Raw genomic sequence first — 27,307 nt, 5'->3', positions numbered from 1 at the left:
ATTGACTAAACAAAGCACAGGCCAATACAATATGTGTACATGTAAAGTCTGAGGAATATATAGTCAGGTATTACATGACTGCATGATCATTGAATAATCTACTTTACAATGTGATCATCTGGGTAAGCATTGAGATATATGCAAGAAAGATTTGTAATATGTTATTGCAAAGCGTAAGATGTTGGACAACTGTTAATAAAATTAATTTCAATACACTGTAAAATAATTATTAATAAACAAGAATAGTTAAAGATATTATTTAGCTTACCAAAACAATAACAGCTGGTAATGGAGTATGCTTGTGTACATGAATCATAGAGAGGATCTCTGGAAGTTGACCCTCTCGGGATGCAACGTAGACCATCCTAATGGAATAAATATTGAATAATGCATTTATTTTAACAGTATTTATTGCTGTTTACCTAGGTATGCTTATATATTATCAACAATGGAACACTGATATATTATGTTATCATTAAAATAAAAATAGAATCTATGTTGTTTGTTTTGTTTGGTTGGTCCGATTGACCAATCTGACAAACATGATCATATGTGGGTTACAAGACTATCACCACACCCTATCAAAATTGAATCATATTGAGTCAGATTTAATCTGAAACATATGTGCTGTCATTGTCTGACAGAGAGAAGTGCAGATAACAATGCTTGTGGCTGTTTATCTACAGAACAACAGATTAGTGGAATTTTGCCAAGAAGATAAGTTCCCCATTGATCTGAATTAATTAGTCATGCTGGTTGTGTTGAATGGATGGATCAAAACATGTGGCACTAATAAACTTGAATTTATCATTATCATTGGCTAACTCTTTATAAGCTTGTAACACTACATAATTAATAAACCAAAAATAGAATAGGGGCATGTGGCTGTTTCAATAATGACAACTTTTTTTTACTGATGATGACTAGAGACATACACATCTCCTAAAGATTTGTGTCCGGTATCAGATGAAATCTTGAGCACAATAAAGTGCTTGATCTATTACAGAGAAGACAAATGAAAAGGATAGAAAGTCAAAACTTAATAGATATCCTTTTCCGCTACAGTAAAATAAATTTGATAAGTGTATAGTACAAGCCAGCAGCAGTCCAATAGCAGCATGTTATACTTTTGGTAATCTTATAACAATAGGCCGGCACTATTTTATGTCAGGGACTGACTGAAACTTTACAAATCTTGGTATGGCCCCATGTTAAAATATACATGTATGCATGGTCGTTCTTGTTGGGAAACCTGGATATAATTCCTTTGCTGTTTTGTACTTCTCTTTAGAGATGCAAATTTTATTATTATTACTATTAATGTTGTTATTATCTCACCTGGACACACCAAAAATACCACTGTTCACGGTGCCTAAGCAGGATAAAGCAACAAAGAAGGGAATGGCCAGTGAGAAGTTTCCCAGGAGACGTTCTGCAAATGTCTAAAAGGAAATTTTTTGTGAGAAAGTTTTACTCATGCCTAGTTGTTTTCCATTTTATTGAAGCAATCCTAACAAAGTTTTAACAAAGATTGACTTACTTTGACTAAAGTATTGTACTATATACATGCTATTAAATTTAACAAGTGTGTTTTCAAACTGTCCCCATCTTTTACCTGTGATCCTTTGGTACTTCTTGTACCTCTATGTCCCCTATGCTGGATTCCTTAAATTTTTTCCAAGTTGTTAAAATCAGCATGAGGCAATAAGGGGGCAATGATGACGGGAGTACTCTGTTGTGGCCAGCTCAGCTCAATGGCAACAGAGGAATCGTTATTCCTCTCCTGAATAACTCTGTATGTCTCTAGACTGGTTGCCTGTTTTCTACCAAATCCAATATAAAATACTTTTACTAACCCACAAGGCCATCAACAAAGCTGCACCAACATCCATCTCCTCTGTTGTCTCGAAATATATCCCAACTCGGCAACTCCATTCTGCACAAGATCTGCGTCCCTCATCCACCCTCATTACATCCTCCCATTCCCAAATACAGAACTTTTTTTGTGCTGCACCCACTCTATGGAATTCTCTCCCTCGCACAATAAGACTCTCCTCTGGTCTACAAAATTTGAAGCGTTCTCTGAAAACCCACCTCTTCAGCCAAGCTTATAATAGTCTTCAATTGCCCTCTTAACCTCACTACCTTACCCTATTACCACCTGTTACACAATTTCAAACAAGACAACTACCCCCTGACCAACATTGTTGTGTGACAGGATCATTTAGCTTATGAGTTACTTTAACCTTTGCAGCCTGGCTGGGCCGAAATGCAAAATGTAGACTTAGCCTTAGCCTCATGTGTCAAACTCCCATTGTCCCATAGATTGTAAGCTTGTGAGCAGGGCCTTCTCACCTCTTTGTCTGTTTTACCCAGTTTGTTTATTAGTTTACTATGTTTGTCCCCAATTGTAAAGCGCTGCGAAGTATGTTGGCACTGTATAAATAAATGATGATGATGATGGCTTCTCCTAAATAGTTTTACAGGTGCAAAAAGATGAAGGTTCCAAGGGCAGGGGTAAGTACTATACCAAGTGGAGAAGTCCTTACCATAGTTTTAACTATTACACATATGTTATAGTACACCAAACCTTTTCATTACAATATCTCAAATTGCTGCTTAAATCTTAAAATCGTGATCACATTTGCCTTTTCTACTTCCTTACCACAGCAACAGCTTTTGACAGTAGCAACTCTTCTGCTGTAATGGCTGTATAGTATGCCACGTTAATTAAGACATATCCAATTGTTACAATCACCATTGATATACATATTGCAAGTGGTATGTTTCTGAAAAAGAAAAATCTAAAATTTATATCCAATTCATTTATGTTCAGCTCTGACAAAAACTAGCAACATTCACAATACTACATGTCAGAACAAATAATAATTCACTGAATAGAAATTAACACAATATTTGTCTCAACTGTTAATGTAATTTACCTCTCCTTGATCAAGTCCCTTCAGATATCAGTGAGATAACCAGGAGATCAGTAAACAAGACACAGACATGCCAATGTCAAGATGGATACTGAGCTGTGCTCGTTTATTAGTGGGTTACATTTATACATGAAAAAGTGTTTGATCTGGTTATAGGATAGAAGCACAGTTTTGTATCAATTACCTCCATATCTATTGTGTTTTTTATACCTATTCCTGTGCCTGTGACCCCCAGTAAGGTGTCATTCTCTCTTACATTTCTTTTACATATCAGAGCTGTATCTTAACATAGTTTGTAGGAAGATGTTTATTATTAACTGTATAATTTCTATTTACAAAAGAGGGTGTGTTGCTCCTTAAAATATCAGTCTGGGGGGACGTATGTGGGGTGAGATGTATGTGTGTTTTCTACACTAAGTGGGTTTTCTCACAAAGTGTATAAAAATGCACATTTAGACAGCACAGTTGGACAAACAATGGACTAAATTTGATTACTTCTAGGAATAAGCTACATCCGCCACAGCCTATTTCTGCAAGAATTGTCTATATATACAGAACACTGCAAATAGGTAATTCTTTAAAATCCCCTAACTTTTTTGCTTTTACTCTTTTATCACAATGTTTAACAAATTGCTTTTCCTGGTCCCTTTTCATGACATTGTCTTTAGGACTGTATCATCTTTCACCCCTCCACCAACACAAACATTTGTCCACATTGTATCTTCATTACTCCACTCTCTTCTAGTTAACACCCATGAACTGTTGTCCTCTTATTATCTTATTATCTTTATTATCTTTAACATGTACAGCCTCCACCTGTCGCCAGAAAATAAATGGTCATACATCTTACAATCCCCTTACCTATCTTTCTCTCACTCTGCTTCTATTAGCTGGTGATATATCACCTAATCCAAGTCCCCCACATTCCTCACACACACACATATATCAGAGCACTACTGCTCTATAGCAAACCTCAAACACATCACCTGCTTCCCCTCTCTTCCAAAGTCCTTTAAATGTGCTGTTTGGAATGGATGCTCTGTTTGTAACAAACTTACCTCCATACATGATCTCTTCCTCTCAAAAAACCTCAACCTTTTGGCAATAACAGAAACATGGCTCATGCAATCAGTCACTGCCTCACCTGCAGCACTTTCACATGATGGCCTCCATCTCACTCACACCCCCAGACCTGAAGGGAGACAAGGAGGTGGGGTTAGACTACTTCTCTCCCCACAGTGCACGTTCACAGTTCTACCAAATGTCCCATCACTCATGTTCACATCTTTTGAAGTACATGTTATTTGCATTTTAATCCATTCTCTCTAAGTGTTGCGGTGATCTATCATCCACCTGGAGCACACCAACAATTTATTGAGGATTTCTCTGCATGGCTCTCTTACTTCTTATCTTCAGACATCCCCACCCTCATCCTGGGTGATTTCAACATCCCCATTGATAACCCACCTTCCAAAGATGATTCAAAACTACTCTCTCTAACCTCCTCACCAGACCTCTCTTTGTGGATTGAATCATCTACTCATCAGGATGGCCACAGCTTTGATCTTGTTTTTTCTAGACTATGCTCAGTTTCTAATTTCCTTAACACACCATTCCCCCTATCAGATCATCACCTTATCGGCTACACGCAAACCCCCACTGCTCTAGCTTCTCTACTGTCTAACTCTACCAAGCCTCCTCATACCCGCAGAAATGTTAATTCTATTAATCTTCAACAATTTTCCACCTCTCCAACACTTTCTCTCCCCTATCTCTACATTCTCCTCCCCTGAGATGGCAGTACCTCATTTTCACCAGACTTTGATGTCAACCGTGGCACACTACAGCAACGCAAAATCTTCAAAAACTTTCTGTAAAGAAGAACGCCACTGGCGTAAATCTCGCACCTCTAGTGACTTCCTAACATATACTTATATCTACTGCTCCTATCAAAAGACTCTGGACACTACAAAACAAATATACTTCCAATCTCTTATCTATGCTCAGGCTTCTAACCACAAATGCCTTTTTAACACATTTAAATCTTTTCTCAATCCTCCCACCCTGAGCCCTCCATCTACTATCAGTGCCCAGGATCTTGCTTCCTACTTCAAGGACAAGGTTGATAAGATCAGACTAGAATTGGTATCCTCTTCCTTGACTAGCAATCAGCTCAAATCCTTCCCACCACCCTAAGACACCCTCTCTTCATTTGATCCCACAAATGAAGAGGAAATTTCTGCTCTCTTCTTATCTTCCTACTCTACCTTCTGTCCTCTTGATCCTATTCCCTCGCAAATTGGTAGATCCCTGTCTCCTGTGCTCATTTCACCTCTAACTAAAATCTTTAATCTCTCGCTCTTTCCATCACTATATACAAGCACGCAGTGATTACTCCTATTCTAAAAAAACAGGATTCCGACCCAAACTCTCTCTCAAATTACAGTCCCATCTCTCAGCTCCCGTGCCCCTCCAAGCTCCTAGAGAGATTTACCTACACTCGCCTAACACGATTCCTTTCTGCAAACAACCTGTTGGATCCTCTTCAGTCTGGCTTTCATTCTCAACAGTAGCGCAAGGTTCAGTGCTAGGTCCTCTGCTGTTCTCTATCTATACTGCTTCTCTTGGAAATCTAATAAGCTCCAATGGATTTCAGTATCATCTCTATTGGGATGATACCCATATTTATCTATCCTCTCCTGATCTCTCGACATCTGTGTTTTCCCGTGTAACTGACTGTCTTTCTGCCATCTCATCTTGGATGTCCTCTCGCCTACTCAAATTTAATCTTTCTAAAACAGAAAAAAAGTTAATAATATTTTCACCCACCAACAAGAGCATACCTGACATTTCTATTTCTGCTGATAACATGACCATAGTTCCCACCCACAAGCTTGCTGCCTAGTTGTAATCCTCGACTCACACCTATCCTTTGTTCCCCACATTGACTCTATATCTAAATCATGTTTTATACATCTAAAAAACATTTCCAGAATTTGCACATATCTCACACAAGACACTGCAAAAACCTTAATTCATGCACCTGTCATCTCCCGCATTGACTATTGCAATTCCCTCATTACTGGTCTTCCCCAAAACAGACTCAAACCCCTACAATCTATTTTGCATGCAGCGGCAAAATTGATTTCCCTTGCAAATCGTTATTCCTCTGTTGAATCTCTCTGTATTTCTCTACACTGGCTGCCTGTTTTCTACCGAATCCAATATAAAATACTTTTACTAACCTGCAAGGCCATTAACAATATCTCCCAACTCGGCAACTCCGTTCTGTACAAGATCTGCGTCTCTCATCCACCCTCATTACATCCTCCCATTACCGGTTACAGGACTTTTTTCGGGCTGCACCCACTCTATGGCATTCTCTCCCTCGTACAATAAGACTCTCCTCTGGTCTACAAACTTTCAAGCTTTCTCTGAAAACCCACCTCTTCAGACAAGCTTATAATATTCCTCAACCACCCTCTTAACCTCACTACATTACCCTATTACCATCCGTTACACAATTTCACACAAGACAACTACCCCATGTTGTGTGACCGGATCATTTAGCTTATGAGTCACTTTTACCTTTGCAGTTTGGCTAGACCGAAATGAAAAATGTAGACTTAACCTCATGTACCAAACTCCCGTTGTATCATAGATTGTAAGCTTGCGAGAAGGGCCTTCTCACCTCTTTGTTTGTTTTACCCAATTTGTTTATTAGTTTATTATGTTTGATCCTAATTGTAAAGCGCTACGGAATATGTTGGCGCTATATAAATAAATGATGATGATGACGACTTGTCTACTTGTTCTGCATAGTGATCTGTTTGAATTGGTGGACTCATATCCAACTGCACAGGCGCAGGACCAGTGATGTCATCAGTGATTGCAGTCTCAACTTTTGATGTATATCAGATCTCATTAGGACACTGTTCTAAGGATATGAACAGGACTTCAAACATCTATAATGGAGTTTGGAGGTCATATTTTTTAAAAGAGCTGTGATGGAATTTTAGCTTCACACCTCACAATATAATGTATGACGCTTTATTGATATCTGAAAATTTACATTCTGGGTTTAGTAGTTAGGTAAAATGCATAGCAAAAGCTAGTATGCAGAAACTCCCAAAAACCACAACGGAAAAGTTAATTATCGATGCTATAGTAGCTTTATTTTTACACTGAAATTAATGTTGATCTATGACATGCTGTATCCCAACTATAAATCCATCCCTAAATTTTAAATTTACCTCCCCCTCTTGTTCTAATGTAAATTGATTTTGCCAAGGTGCAGTTTTGCTCTTTTTCTTTGCTTTGCTGCTAACTCAAAATCATGCCCTGAATGTTCCTTCCTATAGTCACTGTAAGGAGTAATGCTAAATTGTTTAATAGGGAGGGTTGTGCTAAAGGGTGTGCTGAAGAAGACATGGACAATGTTTTAAAGTAATTTAGTGTATTTTAGGAATAGTGCTCCATATTACAGAAAACTCCTTACCCACAAGACACTATGTATATAATGTTCTTGCTAGTATGCTTAGTACCCAAGACACAGTTGACAGAAAGCACCCTACACCCAATGATAAACTAGAGATCAAAGGGTCAGAGTGAAACTTTTGGTTCTGTGCTCCCATTCCACTAATCATTTTCATGATAACCTCCCAACTCATTCTCTGATACATAGCATACAATATAGATCGTAACCAGTCTGGAGGATAGTGTACAATACAGAGCCAGGTCTGGTGGCTGTGATGGGCAGAGCCATTTTTGGTACAAACCGCCCACACAATTTAATGGTATTTATAAATCTAAGCACCAGTTTCTGTCATTGACAATTAATAGACAATATACAGTTCTCTAATTGGCTATTGGCTCTCTTCTGTTTCTACATTGGACACAGACAAACAATAACTTTTTATAATGAACAGTACTGTAGAATAAATTATGCAATCAGTCTAAAGCATAGGTGTTGTTGAACTTGCAGAGTAAAACATTTATTAAAACTCCAATTTGTTTGTCATATTAAATGGGTTGTCCCCCAATGGACAACCTCTTTCTTAGATCTCCATCTAGTAATTTGGTGGGAGAACCTCCTCTGGGACCATAACTTTTTCTCTCTCACCAACACACCTTTTGTAAATCTGGGAGTTTCAATTCAGATACTGACATGAGTGTGTTTATGAAAACAGCAACTAATTGGATCGCCAAAGTTTATTTTGACTTTTCAACCATAGATTTGTGAAAGCACAAGATGACTCCAGTGTCTTAGAGAGAAGACTTCTCCTCTACTCAAGCTTGAAAATGGTATTGTCCAGCATCAATGAATAGGTAACTTTGGATGTCCCAGGTGTGAGACTGGTGAATTGTTACTTTGAGGGGAGGTGTCTTCAAATAGGGATTGTCCCATAGTTGATAATCTCTTTACCTAAATCATAGTAATTAAAAGGCAGTTTTTACACATTTTCAACTAATTTATGGTTAGTCATAATGTGTAACAAAATCACCACCAAGTGTGAAGTCAGCAAAGTTAATTTCAGAATCCCACTAGTATTGCTGCATTACAAATTAAAGTGTTTGTTTAAAGCAAATACATTGTATTATAGCAACCCAATAACAAACCAAACTGATGGAATAAATGTACTCATAGACTATACAGGTGATTGGCTATGGATAGACAACTTTCCCAAATTTAGTGTTAGTAAATTAGCAATACCAACTTAAAATACTATGTCCCTTTATCAAAAGAGAAGCAATGATGCTGTTTATTTTCCTACCTGAATCATCTGCAGTATAAAGATCATTAACAATTAGAAGGTATGACTGATCCTTGTGCATAACTAATAGTATTAGAGGAGCAGCTTTTTTGGGGTTTAATAATCCAGCTGACTGTTGATTTTAACATGTGGAGAACCATATATGGTGTTGGGCAAATATTCTGTCCTTTATTCAATTGTTTATAGCACATTTGATGTATTGTACCTTTGCATATACAGAACATGTGTTAAAAAATCAAGACTGCAAGGTACCTCTCATCATTTTACTCGTCTTGAAATTTTTTTCAGTTTTGAAAATGGAATAGGATGTAACATAACCTTTAAAAATAGGCCATATTGAAAATAATTTACAGAACGAAACTTCTTTAGGACTTTTATATGACATTTAAAATGCTAATGCAATATTCTTACCCTTTGTGCAGCCTACTCTGAATAAAATTGCAGTTGGTAGATGAAACAAATTTTATAATGCTTTTATGTTAATTCATGCTGTTAATGTATTTTTGGACAAAAGTGCTGAAAATACAAAGAAAAAATATGGAAAGTGTGAAACCTTTAAGTAAGATACAGGATAGAAAGCTGTTAAACAATGGACCTTTGTTATTACAAGAAAACTTGGGTTACATATTCTGACTGCAAACTATCAGCTCCCTGAGAACTACCATTTTGTTGACTACTTAACAACAACCACTTCCCGTGAACAAGGCTCTGAATACTATAATGAAATACCATTTTTCTAAGTACAATGGGGCTGATGCAGGGTGAGTACTAGAACAATTTGCTCACCATACGTGGTGTGAAACCGCTCTGCTCAAGCCCAGAAAAGTGGCAACACACATATGTGCCTATGCAGATTTGTACTATACTAGCACTTATGTCCAGGGGCGGGGTGGGCCGGACAGAAAATTACTATTTTGGGTCAGTGCATGAACCGGCCCAAGTCTCTATTATTTGTTGGCTGGACCATCCTCCGGGACCAGCCACCTTTCATCATTGGCTGCGGCCCCTCCTCCCCTCCCTCCCCTCTCAATGGCTTGTCACATGGGTCACGCACCATGTGACAGGTGCCATCCCATGTGTGAACTGGGGAGTACTGCAGATGCACGGGTGAAATAAAGTAAGTGTGGGTGTTGATTTTGTGTGTGTGTAGTGTATAACTACAGCCTGTGTGTGGGGTCAGTATATAACTATAGAGTGTGTGTGTATGAGTTCAGTCAATAAATATAATGTGTAGGCAGTATATATATATATATATATATATATATATATATATTTATTTATTGTGTGTGTGGGCAGTGTACATATATTGTGTGTGGGCAGTATATTTATATTGTGTGTGTGTGTGGGCTGTATATATACTGTATGTGTGGGCAGTATATATATTGTGTGTGTGTGGACAGTATATATATATATATATATATATATATATATATATATATATATATATATATATTGTATGTGTGGGCAGTATATTTATATTGTGTGTTTGTGTGGGCAGTATATATATCGTGTGTGTGGGCAGTATATATACATACATATATATATATATATATATATATATATATATATATTAGAAAACAAATAGAGGATATATCAGGCGCTGATCACCACAGCGTGATCACTTAAAAGTGGTATAATAAAATAAAATATGTATATATGCACACATACATATACACAGTTTATACCCTTCTGCTCCACGGGAGGTTTCTGTCCTCCCAGAGCTCGCCTTAGTCTTAGTCTTAGTCTTAGTCTTTGCTGTACTTGTAGTCCTCCAGAACTCCATCGGTGGAGTTCTGGAGGACTACAAGTACAGCAAAGACTACTCCACTATTTCCCAAAAAGACTCAACTCTATTTTCCTCACGGTACGCATGTTATTGCTCTATCCCATGTTGCATATTTAATATACCACTGAAAGGCGCCCTGCTTGTATTTCTGTTGCAATATATATATATATATATATATATATATATATATATATATATATATATATATTGTGTGTATGTGTGTGTGTGGGCAGTATATATATTGTGTGTGTGGGTAATATATATTGTGTGTGTGGGCAATATATATATATATTTATTGCGTGTGTGGGCAGTATATATTGTGTGTGTGGGCAGTATATATTGTGTGTGTGGGCAGTATATATATATTTGTGTGTGTGTGGGCAGTATATAAACTACAGTATGTGAGTGTGGGGGGCCAGTATATAAATATACTGTGTGAGTGTGGGGGGCTAGTATATAAATATAGTGTGTGTGTGGGGGCAGTATGTTAATATATGTGAGGGAAGGGAGGGTCTTAATTTAGTGTGGGAGGTAGGCTATTTAATGGTGGAGTGCAGGTGGGGGCTAATTATTTAATGAGTGTTATTTTATTTGTGGAGTGATGGTGGGGCAATTTAATTTATTGGTGGGGCTATTTAATTTACTATTGGGTCCTATTATTTTAAGGTGAGGTTTGGGGCTATTAATTGAATATAGGACTGATTTTGGGAGGAGGGCTATTTATTAATTGTGATTGTAAATATGAATTATTTAATGCTGGTGATAGTTGTGGGAAATGGTTATATTAAAAGTAAATGCTATTTATTTTATTGCTGGGGCTGTTTGGAGAGGGGGAAAAAGGATTATTTATTAAATGGGAATACTATTAATTTAATGTTGGGGCTGGTAGGAGGGAAATAGATCTATTTAGCAAATGTGAATATTAGTATTTTAATGTTGGGGGTGGAGGGAGGCCTAATTCTAAAACCTGTGTGCTACTGATTTAACACTGGGGGTAGTTGGGGTTTTCTAAATCTCATGTACCTATTTTTTTTTCAAAGTAGGGCCTTCGACATTCCAGTATCCAGACAAGCAGCAACTGATCTAAAGACACCAGCAGCCACAAGTGGCGAAAGTGACAAAAACAGGTAGGAGAGAGCAGGACAGTCTGCCAACTGTCCTGAATCTGGAGGGATAGTTCAGAATTTGGGTGACAGTTTCGCTTAGTCAGGATTTGGAGGAGTTGGGAGGTATGTCCCGCTTCACACTGTACTGCTCTTGAAGGCAGAACTGTGTGCACCTAAAAGTAGTGCACACAGTATTTCCTGTGTATTGTATACAATTTGTCTTAAAAGATAACCATGTTACATCATTGGGGCCTCTGTCTAAAGTATCCAGGCCCCCCAGAGCCTTAATCCAGCTCTGGGCAAGGGTATCAGATTGACACCTAGTGCTCTTCCCAATACCACCCCTCATATTATTTGTTTTAGGTTAATCCTAAAACAAATATTAACTCTATTAGTATATATGGTGAAGCAAAATCAATCCCTTTGCTTTAAAAATCTGATGTTGCTGGGCCGCTACTTTTGGGTCAGTGTTGTGTGCTTGCCCCCCGGGCTAAAGTCTGCCAGCCCTCCCTTGCTGCCAAGTATCTTCCCCCTGTTTAATTGTCTGCCCTTTTTGTAGTAGTGGAATTAGTGCTATTTTAAGGCATCCGTGCTTCCACCAGCTTCTGGATGTATCAGTATTGAACCAAAATAAAAAGTAACATTGCTGTTATGTTATGTTCTGGCCAGATTCACTAAGCTTATGTGTGGTGGAGAAAATAGATTCAATCTAATTTTAAACATACATTAGCTGCGGCCAAATTTGAACTTTGAGATTGAAATGATAATTTTTACTATTACTGCCTTTAAAAACAAACAAATAAACAAAAAAATGAGTGTTTACTAATTCACTGCTAATGTACTATTTTGCTATTAATGTGTAATAGAGTGACTATAATGTTCATTCTTCATCCATGACACATATAGGTGTCCTCAGTTTTTAGGTGGGAGTGTTAGAACAATTTGTAGCCAATCAGATAATAGGAATATTCACAGCAGCACATATCATTTCAGGAGATAAGAGTGCTGATCTTGTGGGAGAGCATAAAACACCAGACTGAGTTAGTAGAAGGAGGAGTGTTCACCAACAACACACAGTAATGATTAAAGGCTTGTGTTAAACCAAAGCAAGAAATCTATGGTATCTAGCTTTTCTTTACACATTAAGTATTCCATTCTCTTCAATAATAAATATTTCTTCTAGTCGTGTCTCCAAAATTGTACCTCATATTGAAAATGCAGTTTTATCAGTGACCACAAGCATAATACAAATAGTTTCCTTGTGACCATACTGACTGAAACAGCTGACTTACATGCAAACATTTTGTTTTCCAAGGTCTGGTTTACTGCTGCTCTTTCATATATTGTACTACTATTTACTCTTATGTGATATAATATACCCCCATGTGTGTTATTGAGCTTCTGTGCCACTATGTTCTGCACTGTGAAAATATGCTGGTCTTGTTAAGGGCCCAATGTACTTATTTTGTACTGAGGAAAACTCTAGCTATACCACAAAGCAACTCTAAGTTGGCATTTTTCTCTTGCACCTTTGTAAGTCTTTGTAATCTGTCAATGATATCTGTATCCCAATTTCACCTCACTCACACATTAATTCTTAGATCTTACTAGTGGCATTGATTTCTCCAAGTAAAGTAATTATAGCAATCAGTGGTGTTTTAAGAAATTTGTGGGCCTGTGTGCAAGTTTTATACTTGCCCAACCCCTCACATTTGCAACATTTTTTAATTTGGACAGAGAGACAGAATGTGTAAAGTGGCGTGGCCCGCTCAAGAAGAGGACAACGGAAATGTGGGAAAAAGGCATTGGGGGGGACCGAATGTCCACCCCCTTCCACTCATTTAAAACACCCTTTTAATGCAACACACTGGTACTCGTGACATTGAGAGGCCATCACATAGTGGGACATATCTCACAGCTGTTAGCGAATTGAGACAAAAGTCCTTTTACGCTGGCTAATGGGACAGTCCTCTCAAATCTAGACTGTACCCCTAAATTGGGAGAGTTGGGCCCACGCTGCAGGTTTCCTTGCTATAGTGCCTCCAACCCTGGCTGGCAAAACTAGTAAATTCATGGGGACCTTGCGCTTTTTGTACCCCTGATTTTGCTAGTAGTAATATAGGCTGGCAGCACAAGGGCTGGTTAAAGTTTTATTAAGTGGGGGGCAATGTCGTATTTATTTATTGGCTTTATGGGGCCGTGCCAAACGATTAAACTATAGCACATGCTTCAAGCATCTCTTACGAAGATTTAGGCAATTTGCATACCATTTTGAATCTGAAACTAAAAGAGAGAAAATCACTACACTAGGTATAACACCTGATTCCTAAATATGTTCAAAAATATATATAACAACCTAGGACAAAATATTTATCCTAGGGGGTGCACCCAACTCATAGTTAAGTTATGAAAAGAAAAGAAGAAAAGAATGTGTTTAAACAGGGCACTCCAGAAAGGTCAATGGTAAAATTTAAATTTTATTAGGTATACATTAAAAAAAAATAATAATAATAAAATTGGTTGGGTTAAGAGTGAAATATTAAAAATAACCATAAAGACAAAGGTAAAATAGTGAGTTAAAAATGCAAAATAAATTGCATTACCTCAGCTACTATCATGAGAAAACAGCACATATATAGGTGCAGTAGATGGCTACAAAGATAGTCCATACATAGGACACATTCCATATGATAATTAAAACTACAGGTGAGTGTAATAATAACACATGACCTTATAGGTATTAACAAAAGAAAGATTAACCACTGTCAATAATATAAATTAGCCCAAGGTTTCTAAATATATCACTGTCAAAACTGAGCTGAGAAAGCTGCCTATACCTAGTGGAAAAAAATATTTTCAAACTCAAAAGAAAGCAGATAATGCTGCAGATTAAATTGTCAGAAAATACTATCCCCCTGTGATTGCAGGATTTTGTGAAAGTCCCTACCTAGTAGTTAACTGGGAAGCGATCAGTGGGGAAGTAAGTAGCCCAAAATCAAATGATGTAGCAAGGCAAAACGCCACAATCGTTTCGCTCAGTACCTTTTTCAAGGCTGGAGCAGAGAAACAAATGACAGCTCTTATATAGTACAAAACAGTAAGCGTGTTTCATGACGTTACATTGGAGGACCAATTAAAAAGGCGGTCTATGTTATTTATTGATTGACCTGTGTAAGAACCAAAAACATTTTTTCATAAGATCCGCCTCCTAAAACTCCTACATGTTACGAGTCTTTGAATGACGGAACATATCAAACCTTTTCTTTATTAATTATTGATTTACAATGCTAGTGTCAGGTCAGTGTGTATATTATATATATGCCCTTACAGTGTTAATATTCTTATGGCTTCATAGACCGATATTTGTTGTGATCACTATAAGCGCTTTTCATGTCCCACTTATTCTCTGCTTAATCATAACATTATAGAAAGAAGGAACAAGTGGAACAAAGAATCCCAATATATATTGGGTATATTATAATGGTTGTTATGTTATAATATATTATACATTAGGCTATAAACTCAATGAGAAAGCACCTTGTGACAATATTAATATTTACAAAAAAACTAATTGGCAGCAACTATATCCATAACCTCCAAAGAATAGGATAGTTAAATTCAGTTTAAAAAGGGTAAACACATTGAATTAGTCCTATTCGAAAATGTAATAATGCCATAGAATTATTATGTCCGTAACAATTTATCTAGATTTGTAATATAAAAACATCCAGAACAATTTATTCTGATTTGTAATGTGAAGATGTTATAAAGGGGGAATGAACATAAGAAACCCACATAGATGATAATAAACAATTATTTTTAGCTAATGATTATCATAAAGTATTAATTACATTAGTTGCTAATTTGGATATCACAGTGATGATGTCTACTATTTTAATAGAAATATTGCAGATAGAAATATTTATTACTGTGAAAAACCCAAAGAAGTAATTTTGTGTCTTAAATAGTGATTTTATTAATTATATGCGAAAAATAATGTACACATTATTGCGAAATCGGATCTTTTATGGTTACTGTCTTTGTTGGTAAGACACCGCAGAGAGTAACTAATATCTGTTTTAACAGTGTAATAACAGTGAGTAACTAATATCACCTATCCTGGCTTTTATAAAAAAGCCATGTAGCAGTTATAGTCGTTGAGGCCATTTGGAATCAGGCTTCCCATAAGAAAAAAAAAATTGTTTTCTCTTTTTAGCAATTTTTTTTGTACATCAGCTTTTCGAATTCCCATGTTGATATTATCCATGGCAAAAGCTTTGATGAATTTTGGATTGCTATTATGATGAAGCATAAAATATTTTGTGACTGTAGAGTCTTGAAGTTTCCTTCCTCCCTAACACCATTTTTGATGTTATATAAATGCTCAGATAAACGTTTTTTGAATGGTCGGGTAGTCATTCCTATATAAATCTTTGGGCATGGACATGAAAGGCAGTAAATAACACCTGTAGAGTTGCAATTAAGGAATTCTTCTATTTTCCATACCTTATCATATTTATCCTTATAGGTTTTAGTGGGGACCATATACTGGCATGTTTTACATGTTCCACACTTGAAGAAACCATTTGGTCTCTCCACAATTGTATTTTTCTTTTGAAAGGGCTATGGACTAATTTATCTTTCAGACTTCTCGCTCCTCTCCAGCTGAAGGAGATATGTTTTTCAAGATTTGTTTCAAGGTCCTTATCAGAGAGTAACACATGCCAATGTCTTTGGAAAAAATCCCAACCATCCGAATTTTTGGATCATTAGTTCTTAAATTCTTTTTAGGGTAAATTAGAGATTCCCTGTTTCTCTTTGAGACAGATTTTTTTTTGCTTCACGCAGCATTTTGTTACTGTAACCCCTATTTCTCAATCTATCTGTTAATTTTTCTGCTCTTTTCATGTATGTTGGATTATCAGAGCAATTTCATTTCACTCTCAATAATTCCCTTTTGGGAATTCCCTTAATTACAGCTGGAAAATGTGCACTTTTATTATGTAAAATTTCGTTAGTGGCTGTTTTCTTTCTATAGATATCAGTTTTAAGGATTCCTTCTATGGTTTTATGAATAGTTAAATCCAAAAAATTGATGGTTAATACATTAATTTCAGACATTAATTTTATATTCAAACTGTTGTTATTCAAAACAGTAGTAAATGAGTGAAAATGATCAATATCTCCATCCCATAGAATCAGGATATCATCGATATATCTTAGCCACATTACTACACTATTAGTGAATTTCTGATGGCATCTGTGAAAACATATTCCTGTTCCCACCACCCCAAAAATAGATTAACGTAAGTGGGTGCACAGACTGTTCCCATCGCTGTTCCTCTTGTTTGTAAGTAGAACCCTTCATTGAAGACAAAATAATTTTTAGTTAGAATGAATCTTAAGAGTGTCAAAATAAGCTCATTCATATCAACATTGGTATCCATATTCAGAAAGTATCGGACAGCATTCAGACCCTGCTCATGCTCAATGTTTATGTAAAGAGACTCAACGTCATAAGACGCTAATTTAGTATTCGTGCTGACTGTTATGTCCTGTATTTTTGAGAGGACATCCAATGTGTCCCTAGTATAAGATTGAAGCCTGATAACGTAAGGTCGCAAGTAATGCTCCACAAATCTACTAGCATTTTCTGTGAGTCCACCGATTCCCAAAATTATGGGTCTTCCTGGTGGGTTTCATATTTGTGTATTTTTGGTAACGTAGATTGTAGGTACCCTGGGGTTTTTAACTTCAAAGAAATCATGATCAGATTTAGAAATGACTCCCCTCTGTAATGCAGAGTTAATTATTCTTTGATATAAGGTGAGTAAATTAGCTGTAGGGTTAAAGATCAGACATTGGTACCAGGATGTATCACTTAATTGACATTGGATCTCGGCCATCTATTTATCATATGGCCATAGAACGATGTTACATCCCTTGTCAGACTATTTTATTATGATGTCTTCCAATTTTCTATTTCCTTTCAAGCTATAATTTCTGTTTTATTGAGATTGTTACCATAGTAATTGTTTTGTTTCCTGGAAAAAAGGAGATCTAAGTCCCTAGAGACCAATTCTTTATTTGTGGACACAACGAAATGTCTGGAAAGAAAGATGATTTATTTTTAAGAATTAATTTAGGATTTTCTTTTAAACCTATTTCAGTTATTTCATTCTGTGAAGTATTACCATGTAAGTCTTCTAATATCATAAGGGCCTGCTGATCTTCTTCAGTGTCCAACATGACATTAGAGGTAGATTAAAAATTGTTCACGCCTATATAAGAAGAAAGCTGTTGATTCTCCACATGAGTATCTATCGTGTCCACTTTTTCAGAGTTTTTATAGTTGTAAAATTTATTAAGGAGTATTTTTCTTGTGAATAGGGCTAGATCCTTTTCCCATTCAAAATGATCCATATTGTGGGCTGGTGAGAAAGATAGTAGATCAAAGCAATGTCCCCTTGGCGCACAGTGTATACACTTATTACTAAATAAATGTCTTTTATTGCTCAATAATTCAAACGTTTGATATAAACAATTGAAACAAATTGCAGTAAAGGTTGAAACCTTGTAAACACAAAGTATCACTGATTACATAAATACATTTGCAATAAGGTGTACATGGATAAGTAAAATGTAAAGCAAGTTACAGTGGGCTAGGCTAGTAGCCTTCACACACCCATATATAACTGCATAATAAGAGTTCAGTATGAGTCCCAATGGTGAACCCTCTTAGGCACCAAATATCAATGTCCCAATGGTAAAAACAATTAGATGTAGCTCCCAACGGAGTCCAGGGTTACACGGGTGCTAGAGAGTAAGTGAGTGGTGAGTGGTGAGAAAGATAGACATTTATTAAAAAGACTAATGTGATGAGATTCAAGTAGTTTGTCTGAAAAATTAATAATTCTAAAATTAGAATCTAGATCTTGTGTCGTTTTTCACTTCTGCGATAAATCACATTGCTTCGGGTATCTAGTCTTTTTGTCCGATTAGTGCCCCCTCCTCCGTATTTTTTCTATACCACCTTTCCCCCTGATCGCTTCCGAGTTAACTACTAGGAAGGGAGTTTCACAAAATCCTGCAATCACAGGGGGATAGTATTTTCTGACAATTGAATTTGCATCATTATTTGCTTTCTTTTAACCTTTAATTTTTTTTTTCCACTAGGTATAGGCAGCTTTCTCAGTTCAATTTTGACAGTTATATATTTAGAAACCTTGGGCTAATTTATTTTATTGACAGTGGTTAATCTTTTTTTTGTTAATACCTATAAGATGATGTGTTATTATTACACTCACCTGTAGTTATAATTATCATTGGAATTCTATATATGGATTGTGTCCTATGGATGGACTATTTTTGTAGCCATCTACTGCACATATATATATGCAGTTTTCTCATGATAGTAGCTGAGGCAATGCAATTCATTTTGCATTTTTAACTCACTATTTAACCTTTGTCTTTGTTGTTATTTTTAATATTTTGCTCTTTACCCAACCAATTTTATTTATTTTTTTCTTTTTAATGCATACATAATAAAAATTAAATTTTACCATTGACCTTTCTGAAGTGCCCTGTTTAAACACATGCTTTTTTTCTTTTCTTTTCACCATTTTTAATGTAACAATTGCAGCTTGGAATACTAAGTAATGTACAGGATTTGTAAGTGTAAATTGAAGTAACCTATTAAAATCAGTTCACATTACCTCCAAGAAGGTCTAAAACTGTATTTTGTTAATAATGCTAAGCAGCACTTTAAAAATTAAGGCATTCCAATACTTGTTTTCAGATCTGTTATTTTAATTGTAAGTACATGTTGCAGCAAGTGAACAAAAATGTGCATACATAGTTTTACCTATGGACCCATTAATTATCTGTATCTTCAAAACTGGCAAATTTGTGATCATTGGCCCTAGCTAGCAAGCCATAGTATTAACTTGATGTACACATACAGATTTGTTTTTTGTGCTTCTCCAGCATATCATAATGACTGATATTACATCTTATACGTTAACATCATAAATAAAGAAAGATATATTTTTTTATATATATATTTGTTGCTCACTCACTTTACAGGATTTTCAACTTCTTCAGTAACAAAATTGAGGTAAGACCTAAAAAAGAAAGAAATTGAGCTGTATTCAGATTGCTAAATCAGGTATGTAGTCAAGGTTTGATTTTGTTAATCTTAAACCTAAACGTGCATTTCAAAACACGTAGTATGTCATTAAGCAGTATAGCCCATGAAAAAGACAGCATAAATTGTTATATATGTTTATCATAACATAATACAAGAATTTCCATTTTGGTTTCTGCCTATTTTTTACTGATTAAAATGTTTTTTAATTTAGTAGCTCATGAAACCTTAAATTGTTAATGGTCTTGTCAAATACAATCAAAATCTGATCAGCTTGAACTGGAATTAACTGGCTATGAGGAAAACTGTGTCAAACAAGGACTCTACTGTCATTTGTGTGCAATGATTACTAGTGCCAAAATGCAGGAACCTAGATGTTTGAGAAATGGTGAGGAATTAGGGATATCCAGTCACACATGTGTGCTGATTAGTTACTCAGGGACTTATGTAGAGTTGGATGCAAGGTATGCTTACAACAAGAGATATTCACTGACCCTCGTGTTCTGGTTTTGGTTTTGGATATGGATTAACTTCGTGTTTTGGATTTGGTTTTGGATCCCTATTTTTTCTAAAATCCTTTTTTTCCCCTACATTATTATTAACCTCAAGAACACTAATTTCAAGTCATTTGCAGTCAATTTTAACCACCTCACAGGTCACAATATTATTTTCATACATTGTCAAACAAAGACTGCAGCGACCTGACTGGATGCTATGAGACAGAGCAACGACACAAACATACGGCAGTTCATAGCACATCTAGGAAACATTGCCACACAGCAGTGGCAGAAAAGAACAGTGGTGCAAGATGGAGTTGTCCTTTGTACCCTCCCACCCACACTTACGTAAGATATTGAAAGGACATGTACAGTTTAACAAAGCAAGCACTCCAGCGACAAAGCAGTGCCACTTTTGTGGCTGAAGTGCTTGGTTTGTTTGGACCCCCACAAAACAAGTTACCAATAGCTTAGCTGCCTTAATCCCAACAGTGCTGTCAATGAACTCTACATTATTAAACCATGTCTGCTCATGCTGCATCTTTAATCTGCTTCTCCTTTTTGATTTCCTCCCTCTCATCCTTGAAGAACTGCCAAACTTATGAAGACACAGGAATGGATATTACAACTGGAGTGGCATTAAATCTGCTTCAGACAGACTGTGACACGGAACATGTGGGCAGCATGGATCTGTCAGGTTGGAATACGCTGCATTGAACAGAGATTTAAATCAATATATATGTGCAGTTGAGGAGGCCGTACTTAAGTTAAACCGTGACCCACCGGATGAGATCTCGGATTTAAGGGAACTTGTACACAAGAGATAGACTGCACTTCAGAAGAATAATACAGAGGAGGCTCTGAGGCAGGACGATAAATATGTCCAGTTTAAAGAACAGCTTAGAGACCTGAGAAAACAAATGGATGTGTCACTGGTGCCTGCAGACTAAGCTTTGGAAGATAAAGACAAGGAAAATAGCCATCACCCCGAGCACATTGAAACTAAGAATGAATCGTGAAATAAGTTATGGTTCATTTGATTGCTCCACCATAACTGTAGTAATACTACAGCTAATTAATGGTGAAGAGTGCTGACCCCACCAGGATGCATGCTTTTTTCAGACCAAGACCAATCCAGGGTGCCAGACAATGCACTAAAAAAAGCCATTGAAATTCACAGCAAAAAGCAAGTTCATCACTGAGCTTCGAATCAAACCCAAAATCAATTCCCAAAAAATTATAATATAGATAGGTACCTTTGACGTAAAGTGCAGATTACAAACACTTTTGCAATACTGATGAAAGAGCAGCAAAGTGGAAGGTTTGAGTAATACATATACATATCTATTTAGACATCCATGCTTACATTACTTCTGCAAGCAACGTTGTTCTATGTTAATAAACTGTTGTCTTTATACCATTCAAAAAAAATAAATTAATCCTCCACCATTCTTTGGATGTTGATAGTTGATAGTAGGATCAGGTGGAGTTACAGCAGAGGTGTCACTACGTTTGGTCAATTCTTTTACAGTAGACAAGACCAGATGTCAAAATGTTGTGCTGAGTCATCTGCATCAACTCTGGGTCTCTTGGGAAAGCTAAGTTTTTTCCTAGCAGCAGTTGACTGAGAACCTGAAGGAGGAGACGTCGTCCTGTCACGTACACTTGAGCTGTCATCTTGCTCACCAGGATCTCCTTGCATCTCTTGAGATCTGGGTCGGTTGGAAACAAAGAGAAGACATAGCTCTTAAATCTAGGATCAAGCACAGTCGCCAAAATGTAGTTATCCGATTTCAAGAATTTGATAACTCTTGGATCCTGGCGAAGCGAATAAAGTACTTGATCTACAAGTCTGACACACTGGCATAATTGCTTTGTTTCATCTCCTCCTTCAGTTTCTCAAGCTGCTTTTCTAAAAGTCTAATTACGGAAATCACTTGGCTCAAGCTAGCAGTGTCTGAACTCACTTCACAGGTGACTACTTTGAATGGCTTCAGCACCTTTCACAGTATTCTCCACTGCACTTGAGTAAAATACATTCCCCTTCCTTCCCAATGTCATGGCTTGTGGAGTAAGTGTGGAGGGCTTTTCGCTGTTCCTCCATCTTCAGAAGCATATACAGGGTGATATTCCACCTTTTTACCACCTCTTGCTTCAGTTGGTGGCAGGGCAAATTAATTTTCTCCTGTAGCTGCTGCAATGTCCTACATGCTGTTGCTGAATGCCAGAAATGTCCAGATATTTTGAGGGCCACAGACAGCATCTCCTGCACATCCCTGACATTTTTTAAAAAGCTCTGCACCACCAAGTTTATTGTGTGAGCAAAACAGTGAATGTGATGGAATTTACCCAGCTGTATTGCTGTCACAATACTGGTGGCAATATCAGAAATGACATATCCTGAGAAAAGTTCAAGCAGGATAAGCCATGTCGCAATGACATCCCTTAGTTTATGTAACAGATTGTCAGCTGTATGCCTCTTAGTGAAGCTGGTAATACACAGAGTAGCCTGCCTTTCAAAAATGTGATGTATTTGGGTACATGCTGCTGCTGTTCCTTCTGGTGAAGGCGAATCACCAACCCAGTGGGCTGTCACAGTCATATAATCTTTAGTTTGCCCAGTTCCGCTTGTCCACATATCTGTGGTTAAGTGTACAGTGGGTAAAATGGCTTTTTATAGCCCAATAATTACATTTTTACGAACCTCCTGGTGGAGGTGAGGATTTGCTTTTCTAGCAAAATGGTGTTGTGATGGAATTTGGTAACGGGGACACAAGACCTCAAGTAACTGTCTTAAACCAGCAGCAATAATAGTGGATATTGGACGCAGATCTAACACTAGCATAGTCGCCATGGCGCCTGTGATACGCTTTGCGACTGGGTGACAGCTTTCATACTTTCTTCCTCTTGCAAAGAATTGTTTAGCAGTCAATTATTGTAAACTACTAGTAGTCTTCTTCTTGGTCTGCTTCTGGGATGAAGATTCACCCCCAGCAGTAGCAGCAGCAGCAGCAGCAGTGGGACTAACGCTCAAGAATTGTTCTGAGGGATTCAGGATAGTGGAGGAGTCATCTAGCCTTAGCAACTTGAATGCAGGACTAAGTCCGATCGCTACTGAGGATATTGATGATGAGAACAGTGTTGAGGGTGTAGATTGCAGGTGTCGGGATCTAGCTGAGAGAAAGGACCTAGCTGATGCTGGACTGCTTGTTGTTAATTTTTTAGTATATCACACACATAAATATCCCCCTCATCCTGTTGCAATTCCAAAGTGGCATCCTCAATTTGTGTATCAATGGCTACACTTGGGCTGTTCTTGCACACATCTGCAGAAATGCTGAAAGGGGCCTTCTTTATGGGTACTCTATCAGAAAGGTCAGGCATACACATAACACTCGTGGATAGACTCTCCTTAGGGATTTGTGTCATTTCTGAATCTTAACATAGATTTTCCTCTAATGCCTTACTGTTTTCTTCCAGCTCGGCTTTTACACATAAAACTATTTGGCCACCACTTTTGGAGTCAGTATGACAAGGTCTTGCTTGGTCATGACTGACTTTGCAAGAAGATGCCTCAGTGAAAGTTGCAGAACTAGCAGTCATAGAGAAAGGTGAAGGCCTCATTCTTTCCTTGCCACTGTATATGTAGCGTTAACTATATGGCCAGGGAGCATTTTTCATTTTATTTTTGTTAAAAGTAAGAGATATAGTTCAAAGATATAGTGGTCTTTTTTTTATCAAGAGCAGCCCGTTTGTGGTGATATGTAGCGATAAGAGACAACTTAACGCTTTGCCAGTCCAGTCTTTGAATCGGCTTACCAGTGTTGAAGTTTAATAATCTGAGGAAGGTGCTTGGTGCTCCTGGTCTTCTGTGTACTTCTGTGAATCCATTTTGATAACACAGTACAATGTGACTGCAGAATAAGAACAACACTGCCAGCCCTATTATTTCTATTTCAGCAATAATAATTTTAGTAATGGAGCAATGGAGATCTGCTGTTTGTGTGTGAGCTATATAACACTGTAGAACAAAGTAATGGGGGATCTGCGCTTTCCTATAGAGAAAGATAGTAGGGCAGCCAAGGGGAGAGAAACAGGAGATGGTCTCGGGCTCCTATAGTTGAAATAGTATTATTTGATTCCCCAGCGCAAAGAAAAGAATAGGTGGAAAGAAATATGAGCCAAAAGATGGTATTAATAACAATTCTGTGTATTGGTGAGTGGACACAAAGTGTAAAAACAAATCACAATAATGCGAAGCAAGTTGCTGTTAAAAACATGAGAGCATGCAGACCGCAGAGAGTCCTCCCAGAACTTTTTCTGACATTGGTGCTGCATCTATGGTAATGCCAGCGGTCCCTACCATTAGGAATTCTAATTTCAATAAACAAACAATGTTGTATAGATAGATGTTCTGGAGTTAGGACAAATATGACTCAATGCCAAAAACTCCTGTACCTGGCATAAAGATATCGTATGCCAAAAAAGTAGACAAAGCAAGGGTAAATTCCACAAAGAGAATCCGTACTCAGGACTGGGAAGTGTAGGTAGTACACTTACCTTCCTCCCCAGATGATCTGGCCGAATCTCCTGTCCTCCGATCAGCTGAGTGAATCAAAGTTCCGCTTGCAGCCGTTTTCTGCCTCTCTCCGCCGGTGACTTCTCCTCAGGCCCTGCTTTTTTTTCTCACAGGTATTCCGTCCGGATACTGCTGCTTCAGGGTCAGCCAAATAAGTACAAGTCACGTTCACAGTCTCTCTCAGCCACTGTCAGCCTAACTCGGCCAGTGGCTTCTCCTCGATACAAAGGCTGGAATAGACTGGTATGCCTCTGTCACAAAATCAAATACCCTCCAGTCCTTTCTCTTACCAAGTAGTTAGACACTAATTACAGTGATGTAGTAGAAGTGCTTAAAATTAGCTATTTAGTGACATATTTTAACGTGATTTTTTTTATTTTTACTTTTTCTCATTATTTTTGTAACACGTGTTAAACTTGTGTTGCCTGTGGATGTGGCATCAAAGGCATCACTTTTGAAAACAAATTTGTTACATTTTGCTATGTTATTAAGAGACGGTGTGTTAAACATCTGACAGGTTACATTATACGAGTACAGGCAGCTTGATAGCTGGTTCCAACCATCATTTCATTGATTTAAAAAGTATGCAGCAAGAATGAAGAGAAGAATCTAGGAAGATATACATTATAAATACCTTTGGAAAAATTTCAGCCATCATGTCTATTTAATCATCCAATATGTCCAGTTTTACTAGATACCTAGTTATATCCTTCTTTGTATAATAGCTTAAATTTGTCAGCAATAAAATGTTTCTTTTTCTTTCAACATACTTTTTATTATGTTGCGACATTTTCTAGAATACTATGCGTACGATGATTGATGTTATTGTATGATTAGCTTACGATACATGTGGTTTAGAATAGTAAGGAAAATGCATACAATCATCATCAGTGAGGACTGTTCACCAGGTGAAAGCAGACACAACAGACACACATCATGAAAATTGTATCTGCGGCTTCTTCCTCCTCAGTATAGTGAGTAAAGGGGCGATAACACACCCTTACTGCACTATGCCTACGCCTGCCTGCCCAATACCTCATCTTCCCACCTCTCTAAGCATAGAGAGGCACTAGGGGAAGACATGTCTCAGTCTGAGAGAGATTTTCTCTATTGTCTCTAGTATTACCATACCTATTGGAATTTTTACTTGTGTTGCAGTAGTATTTTCTCTGAAAGCCACTTGTTACATTTTTTTTGCATTTGCTGTGCAGCTTACAGTGATCCCTAAAGACACTAGTAAAACCACAAGTTATAAGGCTCACCAAAAATATTTACATTTGATATGTATTTTACTAGCAAATGTATTAAAATGCCAGTGGGTCTGATGTCTTAAACTGATTGAAAAGTTTAGGACTCATTCACATATGCTTACACCTCCCTGCCTGTAACTCAATTAATGGATTCTTGGCATCATTAGCAGTGCATGGTCCTAAACACAGGGAGCCGGATTCATCAAGGAATGTAAAACAAGCATATTGTGCATTTTTGTGTTTTTTAAAAAAAAAGCATATATCTCGGGTGTACGTGCGTCCGTATTCAACAAGAAGCGGATCTGAAGATACGTCTGTTGAGGAATACAGGTCTTGTTGTGCTCTAACAGACAATACACTACAGGATATGTCTAATACACATGTGGAATATAAAGTCCCAAAGGTAAGTGTGTTCGAAGATAAATTGGACGTTGTTGCGTTCTCTGGTATATGGCTAGTTTCTGGGCATGCACAGACTGATTTTAAGCAAAATATGGCACGTATCAGCATTCACGTGCCTTAATGAATCAGGCCCAGGGTGTCAGTTCCACGTAAGTCCATACAAGTAATATTTCTAATTACAACATATAAATATGAATCTCCGTGATGGTCAGAGCTGTATTTACCATGCTTAAAGCAATATTGTTCAGGGGGCAGAAAGTAATTGATTTTATGTTACTTAGCTTTTTTACTTTTAATTGTATGGGTATTTTAGTTTGCTATTTGGGTTTTACCAGCCTTCTTTTTCAATCAACATAATGGAGGAAGTAATAAATGGGTGACTGCATGAGAGTGCGGAGAGCGCACTCACTGAATTAGTTTGAATACACTGCTTTGAGTAAACTCAACTCTAAATAAGGCCCTAATTATAGTCTCTGCATATATATGGAAGATCCACTTAGCTGGGGTTATCTCCAAGCAATGGGATTTTTTAAAGGAGCCTTTAAGACAAGGAAATGAAAAGGTTTACTTTTCACATGAAAATATTTGTACAGATCTACTTACCAGCCGTAATATGCATACATTCCAGAATAAAAGGCAAGGGGTAACCCCATAAGGCCTACATCTTTCCCAACAAATGCATTTTTGAAATTCTGTGTCTCGCCTGTAACAAACAAGTATTTATTGACATGCAATAATATAGTTGGTAATCCAATGCGGTTAACATGGAAATTACTTTATCCATAAAGAATGATATGGAACAGCTCTAAACATATAACTGTCAAATAT

The 27,307-nt window shown here is 37.2% G+C and overlaps 1 protein-coding gene across 1 annotated transcript in view; it reads right to left on the bottom strand.

Annotated features, from left to right (window-relative positions):
• LOC142148544 (cystine/glutamate transporter-like) overlaps positions 1 to 27,307 on the bottom strand; it is a 78,177-nt gene that overhangs the window by 20,692 nt on the left and 30,178 nt on the right. Inside the window, exons 5-9 of the mRNA XM_075204832.1 lie at positions 27,083 to 27,182; positions 19,684 to 19,728; positions 2,666 to 2,789; positions 1,339 to 1,442; positions 269 to 365 (exon numbers count right to left, since the gene is read on the bottom strand). Of these exons, the coding sequence (XP_075060933.1) occupies positions 269 to 365; positions 1,339 to 1,442; positions 2,666 to 2,789; positions 19,684 to 19,728; positions 27,083 to 27,182 (470 nt within the window). The remainder of the gene's footprint in view (positions 1 to 268; positions 366 to 1,338; positions 1,443 to 2,665; positions 2,790 to 19,683; positions 19,729 to 27,082; positions 27,183 to 27,307) is intronic.

The sequence above is a fragment of the Mixophyes fleayi genome, chromosome 1 (assembly GCF_038048845.1).
Source record: "Mixophyes fleayi isolate aMixFle1 chromosome 1, aMixFle1.hap1, whole genome shotgun sequence".
Taxonomy (NCBI): domain Eukaryota; kingdom Metazoa; phylum Chordata; class Amphibia; order Anura; family Limnodynastidae; genus Mixophyes; species Mixophyes fleayi.
This window is presented reverse-complemented; position numbering and strand designations above follow the sequence as displayed.